The 19,442-nt window shown below is 46.3% G+C and overlaps 1 protein-coding gene across 1 annotated transcript in view; it reads right to left on the reverse strand.

The window, feature by feature from the left end:
* Positions 1-3,320: 3,320 nt before the first annotated feature.
* Positions 3,321-19,442, reverse strand: part of LOC126545897 (protein Skeletor, isoforms B/C-like) — a 269,421-nt gene continuing 253,299 nt past the window's right edge. The window contains exons 6-9 of the mRNA XM_050193940.3: positions 14,084-14,159; positions 11,907-12,097; positions 8,596-8,658; positions 3,321-3,395 (exon numbers count right to left, since the gene is read on the reverse strand). Coding sequence (XP_050049897.2) covers positions 8,597-8,658; positions 11,907-12,097; positions 14,084-14,159 — 329 coding nt within the window. The 3' untranslated portion in view covers positions 3,321-3,395; position 8,596. The remainder of the gene's footprint in view (positions 3,396-8,595; positions 8,659-11,906; positions 12,098-14,083; positions 14,160-19,442) is intronic.

The raw sequence follows: 19,442 nt of genomic DNA on the forward strand, positions 1-19,442 counted from the left end.
TTTTCCGGCTGCTTCAAGCCTTTTTTTCACTACCTTCCGTGCATCACGCTCCCAGTTTAACTCATTTTTGAGCTCTTCAACCTATTTTACAAGCTCTTCCTGGAAAGCCTCCATTTTCTTTAGCCTCGCATCGACATCACAGTGTGTGCCGATTGACTCGGTTCCCTCTCCATTCTCATCCGTCCCCTCGTCTGCTTTGAGGGACACCGCGTACACTTCACGCTTTCCCGGCTTTCTTCCCATGTATTGCCCGGCTTTTTCTACTGCAAATACTATAATACTATATTAATTTAATAGTGCAGAGCGCGTGCCTTTTAGCAAAAACCGATACGCACAGGATCTAAATCCTGAAAGTGTTGCAATATAATTCAAAAGCAATCAATGCCGCACAGACTTAACGTATGACACGTTTTCTCACGTGTTCAACGACGCGGCCACGCTCTCACTTTCCTACCAACACTCACACAGTAAAACCACTAATAGCTATTAGTCTTGCCACTTCCAAGCTGCTATTTAAAGGCTATAAAGACTTAACGTCCCAACCGGTTGCCCGTGCTGAAGCACTTGGCGTGAAAGGACGCTGTGACTATCCTTCAAAATCAAATGTACACGAAACACACCCGCGCACACGAAAAAAAGAGGGACAAGAACTACCGAATTATTATTTAAAGGCTAACAAAAACCAGCATATCAACAACAAGCAATCTCGAAGCATGCACAAAAACTTGATTTCGTCGCCGCCACCGAGCCCTAAAAAGCACGCCCATCCGCCATAACATCACAAGCGGTCCCGAGCTTCCCCATAAACACGCTGCCTTCTAGCGGCACCACAGCGAAGCCAGAGCGCGGCCTCCGAAATGCATGGCACGGTGGTGCATGCGCGGATCTTGTGGCCGCCGTACTCCCGGGTTTTTCTCGTTTTCTTCCCCGGCCCATCATTTAGTGGCGCTGCTGCGAAGCGGCCTCCGAGACAACATGCGCGGCGTGCCGGTGAGTGTGAACACCTGGAATTGTTCCATCTCTAACCGCGCACCAAGTAGCACATACTCAGAAAGTTAAGTAGGTGAGAGCTCAAAGAGTTCGCACATACCCAGTGCCGGGGCAGCTCGTTACACCATTGGCGTGAAAGACGTTCAATAAAAAGCGGAACAACCCATGCGCATTTTTGGCGCTGCTTAACAATCGTCGGGCTGTTCTTTGAGAAACAAGTAGTAAATTCGATTCTTTCCAGCACGGGAGAAATTTTTTCTATAGGCCCGTATCCACTGGTCGAAATCGCCCATTACGAAGTCGGCCCATCCAAGTGCAGCCGTGTTCCACTGCACAAAATGCGCCATTAATCGTCATCGCAGTAAAATGCGTGCTTGGTTCAGCTTCGATTCCAGCGAGTTTCGCAAAAATTATAAGGATGTTGTTCTCAGTGGTATTTGCCTAGTTACGAGTTAGCGTCGAAGGCCTTCACTGACCCACTGTCCAAAGGTGGTATCAAGAGGTTCATTGAAGAGCAGCACAGACCGAGTAGCACATGCACACGGTGTTCCAAGTAAGCGTGGAAGAGGTTCGTTGAAAAGCCGCATATATGTTCACAGTGTCACATACCTAGCGACTCAAGTTGGTCCTACGGTTGACTTCCAACTCTTAGCACAACAGCCCGACACGCTGAACATTCGACCACGGTTACTATTCGATTCCCGGAGACACAGGTTTGCGGGGAAACGGTTAGAGCTATACGAACAGGACTTGAGCCTAACTTTAAACATATCCAAATGCTACGCAGCTGGACATAACCAAAGTAATATTATCCGCCGTCGCTTGGAGACACTCCAATTATTTTTTTGCATTCCGCCTAATTACATAATTAGTCTAAATAATTACCTCATCAAATATTATAATTATATGAAAAAGTGTCAATGAGAAAATTGTAGAGCGACATAAAAAACTCCCGATACAACTTTGTGTTGCTCACTGCGTGCTACATAAATATATTACCTAGCGTGAAGCGACACTAATACACGCAAAGTGCCTCGAGCGGCGAGTCGCGCGGCAGTTTTTCGTGTATTCTGTATGATAACGCAATGGGTCCTGCTAATTGAGGCCCGAACTGGCTGCCTGGGCAAAACACACAGCGGAGCAAATAAATACGCGCCACAGGCATCTGTGTGCTCCGAAATAAAGCCTGGAAACGACTCGGCACATGGTAATGGAATGCCACGACATTCCCCCGGAGAAACCCGTAGGGAGTGTTCACCAGGGAGATGCGTCGGGATTAAAACATATGGAAGGATTAACTGGTCAATAGTCGAGATAAGTAGACACGATTAGAGTATTGGCGGGAAAAAAAGCGGGGACGACAATGACAGAACTGGAATCATTGCAAGCGTAGGTAAGGGTAGAATATAGCATACACGTTTTAAATACGAAAGTTAGGTTCGACATCAGATTGTAGAAATGCTAGGTGGCAATGAATATAGTGAAACATGATTATATCAAGCAGGTTAGATGACTGTTTGTCTCCGCCCCATTTTGAAGAGGATGCCAATGAAGAACATTCTCATTTTGTTCCTTCTTGCTGACAAAATAGCTCGCTATGAGTGAGGAATTAGTTATTACAGAAGCCTGATATCTCACTCTAGCTCGACCTAATATTTCCCTTCAGTGTTCCCTTAAGGACTAGGTTTCACTCATCCTTATATACACGTGTCAGGGCCGCACGTTTTTTTCTTCTAGAATCTTGCCTGGGTGCGGCCCTTACGCGAATCAGGCCGATGACGGCACGATCAATGTTCGTACTGTTTCCACAACTGTAACAGAGGGTAAGAGAGAAGCAAATAGCATAACGCCGCAGTAAACGACCTCAGAGGCCGGCCTATCGTCCCTGACCAGCACTGACGCAAACAGCTTTTCTAGAGGCTGAATGCCACCAATCTGAGTGGAAACAACACAGCCGAAACCGGGCGAGTTAGAAAATCATAGCACCGCGCAGTAAACTACACAAAACGAAAAAAAAAGTTTTTTTTTTACATTTTCTTTCTGTGTCATTGTTTACAGCACGCAGGCATTATTTCTTGGAGTCGGCTGCAAGCAGTTACACACATAAATAATACGAGGCCACGCCAGCGACACATTCCAATATCACAGGAACATTGACTCGTGATACCAGATACTGTTAGTCCTGTATTAGCCCATTCATAGATGAGTGCGCCCTCCGCAGATGTGACATTGTTTATACGAGTTCCTATCGGTTGACACAATGCCTGCTGTGAGACTCCGCCGCCAAGGGCCGTTGAAACACCTGGGAAGAGGGCTTTAAGTCAGCCGCATACTCATGTTTCAGTTTTATTGGTTCACAAAAGCAGCCGAAGGATGGGCATCGGGAACAGCTGGCCATTGGTCCTCTAGAACAAAGAGCACAAAACACGCGGGGCGTCAGGGCAGTGTATGCGACGCGCGGCCCACGCTTGCCTTTGGGCTCCCATTAAATGATCATTCTAAAGGTCACATTATTTACATGGCATAGGTTTTTCTTATTTAGCTTATACAGTCGACTTCCGTTAAGACGAACTCGGCTGAGCCCAATTTTCTGATATCAGGAACAATGTGTGAACATTTGACTCGTTTCAATTTAGCCACTGCAACAAAAATGATTATAATAATAACCACCTAACACGAACCGCTCATGCAGTTCATTTGGCGGCTGCCACCTGCGCCTCCTACTCGGGTCAGCTACGCAAATGATGACGTAGACACGTCAAGCTTTGGCAAAGAGTAATTGAGAGGAGCATACAGGAGTGACAAGAACCAGCTGCATATATGACGCAGTCCAGATAAATACTTCCTTCAACAAGGTACTTAAGGGGTAGTTAAAATTCGTTAACAAGCTATACATGTGAAATGTCGGCTTTTGAGAGGTCGCACAAATTTGAACAGGTCCAGCACGCAACAGTGACTGAATAGCTTAGGCAACAATGCATAAAACTCATTTTGGTTTGCTGTTTGCCATGCAAATCTAATCAATTTCACTTTTTACATCAGTCTTTTGGTTTCAATGCGCTTTAATTTATTATTTTGCGTTGTGGGCAATTAGGCGTCCCAGGAATAACAGATTTTTCAGCTCTGGGGACAACTTTTGTTAAGACCAACTTGTGATAAAACCAACAGATGATCACGGTCCCTTCGAAATGTTCTTAACACGAGTCCACTGTAGAGATGTGAGAACATTACAAATAAAAACTGCGTCGTATATTATCGCGCGAGCCTTCTTAGATCACACATGGCGTCATGTTCATATAGTCGCGTTTATCAGAATGTTCCTGCATCTAAAAATGTTGAGTCCACCTCAGAAAAACGGCCCCGTCCTATAAGAGTGTAGCGATTATACTGCCGCGTTCGCTAACTTGAGCAGGCATCTTCCACAGAAACAGGGGACAGTAAGACATTCGAAGCTGTCTGCTGTCTCCACCTTTTGAGAGTAGCCAAACAAACAGTTCCCTGTTTTGTGCTCTTCAGCGTCTTCCCACGCAATATGAATTTGACGTGATACTACCAACGAAAACCTAAATTTAGCTGCACACACACACACCACACTGTAACGTGATTTCTTTTAAAAAAACGCCGGAGAAAATGGATTAGTCTCAACGATAAGCGATCTGAAAGAGAGGCAGGCCACCCTCAGAAGACATCAAACGTGCCGCAATGTTCACACCCGCAAATCATCAAGAGCTTCACTTCATCCGAATCACTTTTGAAACTTTTCTTGAAGCGCATTCAGCAATACATGTACCCCAGGATGTACAAGGGCGCATCACTTGGCAGCCGCTTCACTTCAGAGGTGCGCACACTTGTAGCAGCTTTCTGCAGAAAAAGTAAAGAGCGTGAAACGAAGCCACGCAGTTATTTCCTGGGTATGTTTAGATACGTTCGGCTGGGCATGTCCGGTGACGATTTTTAATTTTGACCAAAAAATAAGTTTGCTGTCTTAGTGCGAAGAACGACGAAATCAATCTTAGTTTTTTCGAGGAGAAAATCCGTCTTCACGAAAAAATGTGTTAGCGCCCGATCAGTCGAAAGTGTTTTTTAACTTGAGAATTTTGCCGAATTTGCAATTTGTTTAGCTTCCAAAGAAAAAGTGTTCTGGCTACGGCTCTAGAACATTGATTCTAATTAATTATTACAGAGTATGACCGCATTGATGGAGAGAAAAAAAAATCGCGAGAACGGAGCATTCGGCAATGTTGCTCAACGTCGATATTTTCTTCATCCATATCTGTGAAGAGCACGGTTTGTAAAATTTCGTCAGCCTGTTACCATGAAAGTCGTTCAAATTTGAGGCAAATACCTTTCCCCTAGGCTGCACTACAAATTCACGAGAATCGCTCAAGTTTAGCCTAATGGTTAAATTAGCGATATTTGAAAAACTTTTTCTGAAAGAAAGTGATCATCAATTTTCTTTAATATTTCTCAAATAAGTTTATTGACTTGTACTAATAGAGTCTGAAAAAACATGTTCCATCATTTCTTTTGGAATTACAAAGCGAGAAATGTGACCGCATACACAGTAACGCCGCTGCGATATACGGATTACACACGTGTTCGTGGTTGCGGGTTCCTTTTCTTTGCAACCCGAGAATGCTACAGGATGGTTCGGAAAGCGAGAATTCGCAAAACAGAAGATGTTGTGGTGAAAACACTCCGCGCGTTCTTGGACAGGAATCGCAAAATCTGTGCATGAGTGAAGCGACAGAACATTGGGGCGTTGTCGCATGGGTTGTTGTGCTTGTTTCTAATATCAGGCCTTTAAGAGCATGTCCTGCGTGATGATCAATAGATCATGCAGAATGTAGAGGATGCGGAAACAATGGTTTTAGCTGTACACCGGGTAATAACTTGGCCAATGAGGGGACACCACATTGGGGTGCCTATCGCGAACTACAACTGTAGGAAGGAATAGTCTATAAGCTGTTGTGCACGCAATCGACTTCTTTTTCTTTAGCGTGAGATTATGGGTGTGGCATGACGGGCGCAGACGATTACATTACATGAGCAAAGCGACAAGACAGATGAAGAAATTCCTACCGAAAGGTAGCGTCGTGCTTCACCTTGCGGGAAAATGTGTGTTGGTCCTGCCCGGAAAACTATCACTGGCAAAAAAAAGAAAGAGGCATTAAGGCGATTCAACCTCTTCAGTTGAAGTCGATCCAAGTGTAGGCCTTCCTGAGTGAGTTCGCGGTGAGAACAGGGCGGAGTCGCTGAGCAGAGCACTCCACCGCATCCCCCCTCGCGTGCGAAGGAGCGTCAGACTGCTTAAATTGTTTACCGCATTATCTTCGGGGTCAGGCCACATTTGCAGACTGCACTACCTTCAATATGGACCCACACTTTTAGACTATACATACTGTCTCCACGATTGGCCCAAGGAAAATGCTGTAAATTCAGTGTAGATGATACGGAAAAGTGAGTTACCTGGTTAAGAAAGACTTATGAAAATGAGAATGTCGACACATGTCTGTAATGACAACTGCTAAAGGCACGCGCTGTTTCAGGACAACGGACGAGTCGCTGGAGGCATCGCTTCTGAGTGCGCATTATCCGTCCTTCAGCGACAGCGCAATCGACCATTTCGTTCAACCACGCATGTTGCATGAGGTCAGTAAACCGTCGATGCGAAGTGGTTGCTTTCTGCCACTGGGCGTGTGAAAAATGCGTTCACCGAAATTTCTGGTGTGGTTAACACTACACTGCACTACGAGGTGGTGTACCACAGCTAGTGCGCGTAAGTAGAAAGTCCCAACACAGATCAGCCGAACGTGACATTGATTCAGCTGCAAAACGATTACCTGTTTACTGAAATCATAAATAAATTGTGCAGTCGATCACCCCTGTGCCTGCAGAATACAATCTTGACATTTCTGCCGATGGACGTTTAATAAACTCACTGCAAGATTGGAGTGGGGAGCCTAGGTCAAAAATTCGATTGCATCCCCGACAGGGCGCGGACTGTCTGCTATGCGCGCCACATGCAGTGCGTTGGCTCAAGTTCCGCTGCGCGCTCCGTCATTGAGCAGCTTCTCCATTTCGGTTCTCATGAACTGCACGCTCCATATCTGGAGCAAGCACTCCAAAGTTCCGTCGCTGCGCCCACACACTGGCTTTCCGATTCCTGTCCAAGTGTATTCACCCGAACGTGTTCTGTTTTGTCAATCCTCGCTTACCAAAACAACCTGTAGCATTTTATTGTTGCGAAGGAACCTGCAACCGTGATTCCCGTATATCGCCGCCGCGTTGCCCTTTATTGGTCACATTTCTCGCTTTGTAATTCCAAAACATAAGAAATGATGGAACATGTTTTTTTTTTTTCAGATTCGATTAGTCCAAGTTCATATAACTGATTTGATAACTATGAATAAAAATCGACGATGGCCTTTTTTTCGAAAATGTTTATTTAAATACAGCTAATTTAACAATAAGCCTAAACTTGAGCGCTTCTCCTGAACTTCTAGTGCCGCCTAGGGCAAATATATTTGCCTCAAACTTCGACTTTCATGGCAATAGGCTGACAAAAACTGAAAACCAAGATCTTCACAGATACGGATAAAAAAAAATTTTGACTTTGACCAATTCTGTGCTGTGTTACGTTATTGCGATTTTTTCTCCCCACTAAAGCGGTCATAATATGCAATCATTAATTAGAATCAATGTTGTTGACCCGAATTATATCCCTAAGTATTTTTAGAGCCGTAGCCACACTTTTTCTTTGGAAGCTAACCAAAGTGCTGATTCAGCGAAATTCGCAAGAAGCACTTGTGACTGACGGGCCGCTTCCATGTTTTTTTTTTTTTAGTAAGGGCCCATTTCTTTTTCTCGCTGATCTAAGATTGATTTCGTCTTTAAAAAACTTAAATTATGAGGTCTTACGGGCCAAAACCACTTTCTGATTATGCGGCGTGCCGTATAGTGGAGGACTCCGGAAATTTTGACCATCTAGGATTCTTTAACGTACACCTAAATCTAAGTACACGGGTGTTTTGCGCATTGATTTCATCTTTCTTGGCACACAGGCAGCAAAATACTTTTTTATTAAAATTAAATATGGTCCCCGAAATTAGCCGGCTCAACCGATCCATACACATGATGCCTCTCAGCTGTGAACGGCCCTTTACTTCCTCCACATGCAAACCCACGAGTCCGCTACTTTACAAGAATTACAGGGCAGTTTCCTTATGGGTGACATTTTTTTCGCAACAATTTCTCTATATAGTGTGATGTACTTGCAGGATAATAATATTGACACATTTAGCGTCCGTTTTTTTAAGCAGACGATATTATGGCCCGCAGTTGGTCACCAAAGTTTCTTCGGCAGCTTTTACTGCTCGCTTCCGCAGTCGTGTTGGGAAATAAATTATTATCGTTATTATTGGTTGTAGAAAAGTCAATTGAGAAATTAGTACTGGACACATTCTTGTACGACTTGAAGCCGACCGCGATGTGAAAGCAAGGTTACATCTTTTCACGTAATGCATGATGCGCGCGTGTTTCTGTGACGCAATCATCTAAGGAACGACGCCAGTTCACGCACGGCCCATGAAGTGGGGTACTCACCCTACGAGACGAGAGCGGCCACCAGGCAGGCCAAGACCCACAGTGTCGCCGCGTGGCTGACAGCTGCAAGACCAGCGTGGTGTTACACACTGTGAAGCAGCACATGAGGGGCGCTAACCCTAGAATTCAACAAGTTCGTTTTTTGTATTTCACGCTTCCAGTACCGCATTCCTTAATGAAATTCCTCAACGACCATCCGGCACTTTGTTGTCGTCCGTCAAGTCCCGTCTACCAGCTTGCAAACGTCAACCCGTATAGCGCAGCGCGAAAAAAGCTGCATCTAATTACTTGGTGTAATTCGTACCAGTAGGATGTTTTACAAAGCATGTGCAGTGCCTGACAACCATAGATGAAGGAAAAACACCTCACTGGGAGTATTGATGGTGCCCAAAGCAGGGCACCATTGAGTGATTGAGGCATAAACACTGCACACTATTTATTAGGTTATCGAACGTTACCAAATACGTAAGTATAAGGCTGTTCACCAACGCTAGGCGCATAATTACGTGCAGTCAGACGGAATTCTTGGAACCATAACCAGAAATAGGACTCTCCGCAATCGACGACATCCCTGTAAATGTAAGTCAATGGCTGATTTCAAGGACTACAACATAATTAAATTTAGCACCGTTATCTGTGGCATATAAAATTCAATTATGCGAAAACGAGGCACCACTGTTTTCCCGCTTATACGCAATTTATGACATTGTAGGTGTCAGTTTTATGCTATACGACATGTCTTCAGTGATTAGCCACTTGAGCGTCACACCTAAGGTCGAGACAAGCCACGTGTGAGGTGGTCGACCGTAATGCCGATTGGACTATGAATGCAGTCGCACATGCGGTGTCTGCTATAGCCGATGATATTGAAATGCAAAGTGGCGACTTCAGGATAGAGTGGGTCCCCTGGTATTAAACCAAATTTGCTTCGATAGCCGCACACCTCTGCGGCGACGAACGCGTTCACCGAGATTTGTGTATTAAAGGGTTCAGTCACCTGCTCATTACCGCCTATTCAGTGTCGGCTTGCACTCGACCCGTTTCTCCCTGTATCAAAGAAAATGAATCGCGCCGTCCTTGCTCGGGTATTCGATTTATTAAAGTGTGGCCAACCATATGCGTTCACGATTTTACTGATACTGCTACCGAATACATACGGAATGTCGAGTTATTTCAGGGACATTAAGGAGCAATAAAAAAGTGCTGCATCAGACCCTTCCACGAAAACAGCCAAAACTAGAATGTTTACGGCACCACGGCATGAATTGTGACGGCGCGGAGCTATAGTTAGACGGGCTGAATTCTATAAACAACGAAGCAAGGATTCACCTTTTTTTTCGATTTACTGCGCCACAATGTCCCAAATAAACGAGAAGAAAGGGGGTTAACCGAGGGGCCCAATTTTTTAGTCATATCATAAGAAGCCAACAAACACTGGCACCAAGGACAACATAGGGGAAATTACTTGTGCTGAATAAATGAAATAAAGAAACGATAAATTAATGGAAATTAAAGTGGATGAAAAAAGAACTTGCCGCAGATGGGAACCGAACCCACAACCTTCGCATTTCGCGTGCGATGCTCTACCAATTGAGCTACCACGGCGCCGTTTTCCCATCCACTTTCTTGGGTATTTATGTGTCCTAGTAGAACCCTGGGAGTGTTAGCCAGCGCCACCACTCACAGACCTTGGCGGCGGACGTGGAACGTCCTTTTTGCCGCAGGCGTCACGAGAACGGGATGTTGTTTGGTGAAGGCAACTGGTCAATAAACCCACACATGCTACCTGAAGGCATCAATGTTGCCTTATTCGAGACCCTCGTTGTGTAATAACGAGGGTCTCGAATAAGTTGTTTTTTCATCCACTTTTTTTTGCCATTAATTTATCATTTCTTTATTTCATTTATTCAGCACAAGTAATTTCCCCTATGTTGTCCTTGGTGTCAGTGTTTGTTGGCTTCTTATGATATGAGTAAAATATCGGGCCCCTCGGTAAACCCCCTTTCTTCTCGTTTATTACATAACTAATCAGATAAATAAGAATGGGCTGGGGCAGGCATTCTCAGATCATGAACAGAAGGTTGCCCTTATCCCTCAAGAGAAAAGTGTATAACTGCTGTGTCTTACCAGTACTCACCTACGGGGCAGAAACCTGGAGGCTTACGAAAAGGGTTCTACTTAAATTGGGGACGACGCAACGAGCTATGGAAAGAAAAATGATGGGTGTAACATTAAGGCATAAGAAAAGAGCAGATTGGGTGAGGGAACAAACGCGAGTCAATTACGTCTTAGTTGAAATCAAGAAGAAGAAATGGGCATGGGCAGGACATGTAATTTCAGTTGTGAAAAAGAACTGAAATTTTTGCGCATCGCTTAACATATCACAAAATGTATCGCTCTGATTGTTAATCTGTTCACGTGGCTGTGACTCATGTTGTCTGAGTGTATAAGTACGACCTGGTTTTCGATAATAAACAGTGTTGGAAGTTAGCGCTGTGTGTGTCCCTTTGTGTCTTCTTTTGTCCCGTCTTTGAATCGCGCTACCGTACTCCACTTGAAGATGCATTACCAACAAGCCCACATTGCAACCCTCGTGAGCTATGGAATGAAGAATGATGGGTGTAACGTTAAGGGATAAGAAAAGAGCAGATTGGGTGAGGGAACAAACGCGATTCAATGACATCTTAGTTGAAATCAAGAAAAGTAAATGGCCATGGGCAGGACATGTAATCAGGAGGGAAGATAACTGATGGTCATTAAGGGTTACGGACTGGATTCCAAGTGAAGGGAAGCGTAGCAGGGGGCGGCAGAAAGTTAGGTGGGCGGATGAGATTATGAAGTTTGCAGGGCCACAATTAGCACATCACCGGCGTAGTTGGAGAAGTATGGGAAAGGCCTTTGCCCTGCAGTGGGCGTAGCCAGGCTGATGATGCAATGCTGCCGCCAGATCTCGCGATCTCAGGCTTAGAGCGCGACGCCACTACGCCACCACGGCCACTGCCGTTGTTACATAGGAGCTTTTTGACCACTAAGCGAATGCCTTTGTTAATATAAGACAGCGGGGTGCATTAGATATTGTCGCCAATGTCCTGTAAGATGTGTTTTTCAGAGCTCTCGGTCCTCAAAGCGCTGTAACGTAATTCCCAGTAGAATACGGTGGCCTCCGGTGAATTCCTCAGCTTCGCATTACGAGCTATTCTTGCTGTTTTCTTAATACACTCTCGTTTGCAAATCATTGTACAGTTTAGCGGGAGGCGAACTTGAACAAATGTGACGCCAATGAGTGGTCACGTGTTATGCAAGGACATTACCGGTTGATGCGGCTGCGACTGACGAAAGATTGTGGACGGGCAGCTCCTCGGCGGCGTCGATTGCAATGTCAGCGAAGCTCAGCGACGCTTGAAAACAGTAGACGGAGAACCATCTGAACTCGTTCCAATGGCGGCCGTCTGGCAGCTTGAGGACGACATCTTTCCCGCCATACCAGCCAAGCTTGGAATCCCTGCGGCACAAAGACTGTGCTGAGGTTGTTGCCGCAAAGTCGGTTCTACAAACTCGGCTGCCACTTTCTGCGCCGTCACTTGACACAAATCGGCAAAGGCCCAAATAGCGTGCAACATTACACTGGCTGAGGTTGTCAACATGCAGTGTTACGACGGAAGGCCGCATCTCTAAAGTCCACTGGAGGAAAGTAAAAAATAACCGTGCATCACACCGACTGGATTCGCTTTGCTCCACGTGTTTTGCTTAAAGCGGTGATTCACTTGAACTAACGAGCGCCTCGTTTTAATTTAAAACGAAACTAACGTGCTGCTGGCCGCGTATGCTATGCCAGCCGTGCCCCAGCTTTGTGCGCGCGCAGTGCGTTGTTTAGCCAGCGCCACTGGCGTTAAAGGGGGAAGCAGTACTCTGAGCGCAGGCTGTAAGAGTTGGCAGACGATCTCGCCGCTGCCACCATTTGAAGGAGTTGAAGGTCGTAGAGAGGAACTCGGTGAACAGAATTTATTTACATATTAACATTTTAAGCAAGATACATTGGCAGTCTAGCGCGACTCCCATATGGAGCCCGCAAGACTAACATACAGCAAACAGCTTACGAGCACACAGCTCACTAGTACATATCTATCATGACAAAGAGCACTCAGCTCACTACGAAGAGCACGACAGGAGCACGACACGAGCACACTCTAGCAGCCGACAATCGCTGCTTATAAGCTCTCTGCTTGACGTCATAGTTCGACGTCATTCAAGATGACCCGCCTTTTTGGAGAATGAGGGCTGTCGACTTGGAGGAGGATGAGGGCTCACATACACGTGCCGCACATACATACAGGATTCAGTGCCGCACAGTTCTCGGTACCGCCCAGCTTTCAGTGCCTCAAAGCCTTCAGTGCCGCAAAGCATTCAGTGCCCCACAGTTCTCGGTACCGCATAGCTCTCGGTGCCGACGTCAGAGGGCTTCGTAGAACTCTGCTTTGTCCCGGGTGGCTCGGCCAAGTACCACATCCCTGAGCTGACCGCGCGCCACGTGGCTGCCGGCCATTCGCAGTTCTCCGAAGTGCGCCCCGTCTGGTGGGATTGGAACACGTGCAGCGGGCTGAAAGCTGGCGCGTTGCCACCCCGTACGGCCATTCCTAACAAGGCACTACGCGAACTGGCGATTGGGGGAATCACTCGTATGCAACCGGACGACGTCAAGGCTGCCATGATAAGCGAGCAGAATAAGGCTGTTACTTGCAAGCGCATGAAGTCAGCAGACATATGAGAATTTAAATTGCATTCTCCTCGGTTGAAAGAATGTTGCACATCCACCAATCTTACCATGAATGGAACTGGCTAGCATCCCGAGTGGTTAGAAGACCACGGTCGTTAGTTGAAATGTTTCACTCACTTAATGCGGAAAATGTGGCCGCGGCTTGCACTAACGGCAAGTTGTCTTTTTCGAACCTATTGCCATTTTCTTTTTTATTTCCGCATTTCACAACACTTTATGCCCTCTTCTGGTGGGTTTATAGCTGCTAATCGACTTTCTACACATGTGCACTGGAGACATCTTTTGTCGAGCGATGGACTGATCCCCTTTCGGTGATTTTTCATTCATAATAAGCTGTCCCGTATAAGCGCACGAAAGTAAAAAAACAATGCGGAATGCAGGGAAGGGTCCACAGAGTGCTTGCACATTCGTGCCACGCAAAGCAGGTAAATATGAAATGCTGTTATCGTGGCGGCAAGGCAGCCAAGACAGAATGAGCATCAGATTGAATTAGCATACAGGCTGCCCTCTCTCGAATTCCATAGTTATAGCATATTCTGGGTGGCACCTTGCATGCTTCGATATCCGAAACAAGGGGATAGCTGCGTACTTACAAATACATTGCGCTGGCACATGCAGAGCGCATACAAGTCCAGTCATGATATGCTTTACTATTGATTGCGCCTGTCTCTTTAATTGGTTAAGCGCCACCGACACATGCGACTTATTACTCACTTGCCATTTTCGTCGAGAAGCTTCACCATGTCCGCTTGTCTGGCATTCACGCTCGGAGCCACGACGAAGAAGGCGGCTGCAAAGGGATGATACGCAGCGTTAGGCCGCCAATGGTAGCCACTCTCCCAGAACAGCATGTTACCATATCTTGGGTATCTTGCCAAATATTTTCTGCTCGTTTGACAAAGTTCCTTGGCAAGATTACCGAAGCATAAAATCCCTTTTCCGGCCTCTGAGGCTTTTCCATCTGCCGCGCAGCACCTTCATAGCGGATATCAAAAAAATACATTGTATTTTTCCGAATACATTGTATTTTTCACTCAATACAGCAACAGTGGCGTCGGCATGTAGAGAATTCAGTTCTGCTAGTGTAGAATATTCCAAATAAGCGTAGGAGGCTCCTCTTCATGTCATCCACACGCATACATCACAGACAGCCGATCTGCAGTCCATCCAGCAGTTAACTTTGTCAGGACCACACGGACTCCATTCTTGCAGCACTTGCACGATTTAAAAAAAAAGGTTTCTTGTACTTTGTTCTTTCACAATATATAACTTAATGCACAAGCTCTTCCGGTTACTGCCTTTCCCACCCCATTTCTCTTTCACTCACTTCATCCGTGCTCCTCTGCGGATATTTCTCCTGTTCACAGCCCTGTGCAACTGCACAGCCCACGTATACGCATGCTAAACCCGAACATGGGCCGCCATCATATAGTAGACGGACCGACCACTCGGCAGTTGCAAGCAAGCCCGAGGCAGCTTCTTATCACCTTGAGTTCACATTGGCGGCAATATTAGAAGACGAGAAATCCGGCTGGCTGGCAGCACATCTTCGGAATCGCCGTCGCTGAACTAGATAACCAGACTCTGCTCGCGAAAGACGCCTCAGCGAGCACATGTCTTACTGTTAACTGCGTACTTTTGTAGACATTTTGCCACAGTTAATCACATTATATTATGATAATCTGGCAGCATATCTTATCTGTGCTTTTATCTGTGAATTTTATCTGTGCGAAAGGGGCTGACAGATGGAATAGCATACTGTGGTATAAATGCCCCTCTTTCTCTTTTTTGTTCTTTCTTTTTTTCTCTTGGTGCTCCCCCCCCCTTTTTTTCTCTCCTTCTCTTTCTTTTCTCCCCGCATTCCCACTCTCCCGCTCGTGTGCCCTCGCCTTGGGAACCCAGACGTCAGGCGACAGCGCTCATTCTCATTGGAATCTCTCCCTTTACAACCAGCCGCCACCGACAACAACCGCAAGTGACTTCACTGCACTAACGCTTTAACGCTAACATGCCGAGGCTGATGAGGCCGCCTTTGACGAAGATAGGTCCTCCTATCGAAACGTTGGCCAGTCTTTCATTTTTCTATTTTTACACGAAAAAATGGTTGTTTCATTGCGATAGCAATTAAATAGGCACTCCAGGTGAATTTCCAGCGTCGCTGTGATGTTCCGTATAAAATCTAAGTGCGATAATTATCGCGGCCACGCGCTGTATCCTGTAGGTGCGAGCGACAGTGTGAGACGGTGAGCGGAGACAGACGCTCGCTCGCGCGCGCAAGGAAGGCAGGGAGGAAGCGCGCCGTCTTCCACCGCCCGCAAGGCAGGGAGGGTGCGTATGGCGCGGCTGACCGAGCTGGTCCCACACGCTGAAGAAATTGCGCACCTTCTGAGGCCACAGCAATAATCGTCATCGATTGCTTTATTTACCGCTTCTCGCCCGGTGCTTCCAGGTCACCAACGGCGCTTTATCAACTCAACATTGTATTCTGGACAAGAGAAAGTAGGGAGCACAGAGTTTTCAAGAAAGAAAACGCAAGCAAGACAGATGAGGATTAGTGTCGTGGGTCAAGTCCCAAAGGATGCAAACTTCTTTAAGAGTTTGTATTGAAACCATCTGCGGTGGGTACATAGTCTAGTGTTTTTCTGAGCGTGAAAGAAGCCTGCAAATGCAACAAAAATTGCCGCGCGACTGGCCGCTCGAGTTAGCGGGCTTCTTTAACGCTGGGAAAAACACTCTTATGAAGCACGTATTGATCAACAGAAAGCCGCATCAGTAGTTTTTCATGTCACTCTACAATTTTCTCATTGACACTTTTCACCTAACTATAATATTTGAGAAGTTAATTTAAATAATTAAGACTCATTAGAGAATTTTAGTTTAGGGGACGCAAGCGGCTTGCGTACGCAAGAACTAGTGGTGACGGTACTGCGCACGCGCAGACGCTGACGTAGGGGTCTGCGCATGCGCAGTACCGTCACCCCTAGTTCTTGCGTACGCAAGCCGCTTGCGTCCCCTAAACTAAAACTCTCTATTATCTAATTAGACGGAATAAAAAACAATTTGAGCATCTCCAAGCGACAGGCAACAGCATTACCTTGGTTCTGTCCAGCTACGTGGCATTCGCATATTTTTTAACTCTGGCTAAAGATATATATATATATATATATATATATATATATATATATATATATATATATATTATACGCACGCCCAGGTACACACACACACTAACGTTAGCCATAATTTAAAAAGATACCGATGCACGCTAAGACGACGGACAAAATGCATGTTGCTGATTATTCTTTGGAGTCACATTATTTTTTATATTGCGCTAATCGCAAACTTAGTCAAGATTAATTAACTAAATTCGGAGTCAATTAAGTCAGGCAAGAGATTCCATTAGAAAGTTCTAGAGCGCTTTGCAAAACGTCCTTACGCAGCTTCTAACTTTCTATCTACTAAGTATTAGTGTTTTTTCGCTTACTGCAGATGCCCGCGAAATACAAAAAAATGGCTTGTCACATGCGCGCTTGTGCGATGGGATTTGAGCGCTCCCAAACGCTCCGCGTACAAATGAACATAGCATTTCACCGGTTGTGCTGCCGCTGCGCCTGCTTATCGCTAGCACGAACGGCCGCGAGGGAAGCTCATCGGTGGCGTAAATCGCACAGCCAACGCCTCCGTCACTGCCCTGTCACCTTTTAAGCGGCAGCACCCCCTGCTAGATGCTATGCTCGATTGTGGGTGTTTGGAAGCGCTGCAATCACGACGCGCAAGCGGGCAGGTGGCCGGTTTTTTTTTTTTTTTTGTAATTTCGCAGGCATCTGCAGTAAGGAGATGCCCGCAATATATATATATATATATATATATATATATATATATATATATATATATATATATATATATATATATATGCAGGGTGTCCCAGCTGACTGGGATCGAGATTTTGAAAACACCTAAAACCCTATGCGTTCTTCAGAACAGAATTCCCGTGGATGCCGTTAGCGTTTATGTAACCTTACATTACCATTTTTTTGCTAGTCTTCTTTTTTTGAGTAATTCGAAGAGATAAATTAACTTTTTAAATATAGCTTGAAACGTTCAGGCGTCAATAGGAAAGTTTTGGAGCTTCACAAATATTGCTCTGCCCAGGTACTTCCAACGAGATAGACTTAGCGTGGCCGTTCTTATTCGGGAAAAACGGAAGCCCGCGGAGTTTAAAAAAATATAACGTGACAGCGCGCTCTGTGGGCCCGAATGTGCCTAAAAAATGCTCCGCGATTACAGCACTCTCATGAGTGATATGTAAAAACATCGCCAGCGCCGCGCCTTCCCTTCACTTACGAGAAAGGGCTTCAACCTTTGCTCGGCTCTGACGTCACCGGCAGCGGCTGGCGACGGCGCTCGGAAAAAGCGCTTCGTCAGCCGCTGCTCGCGCCGGTCGCCGAAGAACGCGCCGTCATCAGCCGTTTATTCCGATATGACGAGGAGAGCAATATTCCTTTTCCAGCGTTCAAGTCGATGCGGAGTAGAAAATGGCACACACAAAACATGCATCATACATCTGGAACCCGTGCCAGAGAGAGCATCATTTGTTACAACGCCGCTTCCAAGCTGTGCCAGCGGCTAGATGCATGTGAGCTCGACGGTCTACTACTGTCGTGCCGCGCAACGGTTTCGAGGAATTCGTTTGCAGTGCCTAAAGCATGCCGTACTCAAGCGAGCAGAAGGCGAACATGGTCTTAGCCTTGGGAGCGGTACGAGGCGACAAGAGGAAAGCTGCCAAGGCAGCGCTGGATTAAAGGGAAACTTAAGAATCGGTCCAATTCAATAAGACGCTCATATACGGATGCGGGAACCTTGTAAACCATGCAGGTAAACTTTTTGGGGGGATTTCTCACTTAGGAGCGACGTAATCGCCGGTTAAAATTGCGCTGTCGCTGCGCCCCCCGTCGAGCGCCGCGCGCTGCTGCTGACGCTGACGATGCGGCCGGAGACCGGAAACCGCGGCGTAGTGACGTCAGCACTGGTGTTCCGTTCCTTCGCAGTCTCCGCGACCGTGCCTGACCATAGGGTAACATAGTAAACGACAAGAGCGGACACTCGAGCCGTTTTGCGGCCGAGCTGTGGAGCTTCGCCGATTCCGCTAGGTGGCAGAGCACATCAAGAAAAATGCGGCTGTGGCTGCGGCTGCGGCTAGCAGCTTGACAGGCGACACGACCACTGGGCACGACCCGACATGTCCGAAGCCTAGTCGAACCGCGTCGCCGGGCTCTTTCTGTAAAATGCACCTGAGCATCGTTGTTGGCTTCTTCTGCCAGCGTCTGCTTCGTCGCCGTTTCATGGTAAGGCCACAGCAAGTTCTTTAGCGCGCTTTTAACGACTTATTCTTTTTGCATTTCGTTATGTCACTGTTAGCCGCATGAACGAGTGACGGCGGCCTAGTATCCATGAACAGCTGCTGGCCATTTGCTACGCTGACTTTCATTTCGTATTCTTTTTTTATGCGCAGCAGTGAGCGGTGATGATAGCGATAACAGCGATGCGGCAGCGTCCGAGCTGGGAGGCACGTTCGATACAATGACGAAGTTTGAAAATAATATGGTTCGTTAAGATATGCGGCCTATGAACACATACCGTTCGGTCGCGAGAGCTTTATGATACGCGCGGCGACTGCTGAAAAAGTATGGTGCTCTACTTCTGCAAAAGAAATGTAGCTGTTTCTAAAGCGCTACACGTGCAATATTTGCAGTATGGCAATAATGCGCTCTTTCCCAACCTCTGTAGCAGGCTATGTGCGCTCGAGCGTTGTTAGCTGTTTTGCATTCGGCTGAGGATACGTGTTTTCATGTTTTAATTGTGTATGGAGTCGTTACCGTACATAGAAAGTTCCTTGTTTCTTAGCATTTCTTACCACGCTTCCTTAACGAAAAAAAATAAAAAATACGCATTACATGAAGGAATGCAGCATCTCTATTATAAAGCTTTGCAGGCTCCAGTATTGCTTATACGAAGGAACGTAGCGTCTACATTCAATAGCTTTGAAGCCTCTAGTATTGCTTACCTTCTGTCA

Source organism: Dermacentor andersoni, chromosome 1 (assembly GCF_023375885.2).
Source record: "Dermacentor andersoni chromosome 1, qqDerAnde1_hic_scaffold, whole genome shotgun sequence".
Taxonomy (NCBI): Eukaryota; Metazoa; Arthropoda; class Arachnida; order Ixodida; family Ixodidae; genus Dermacentor; species Dermacentor andersoni.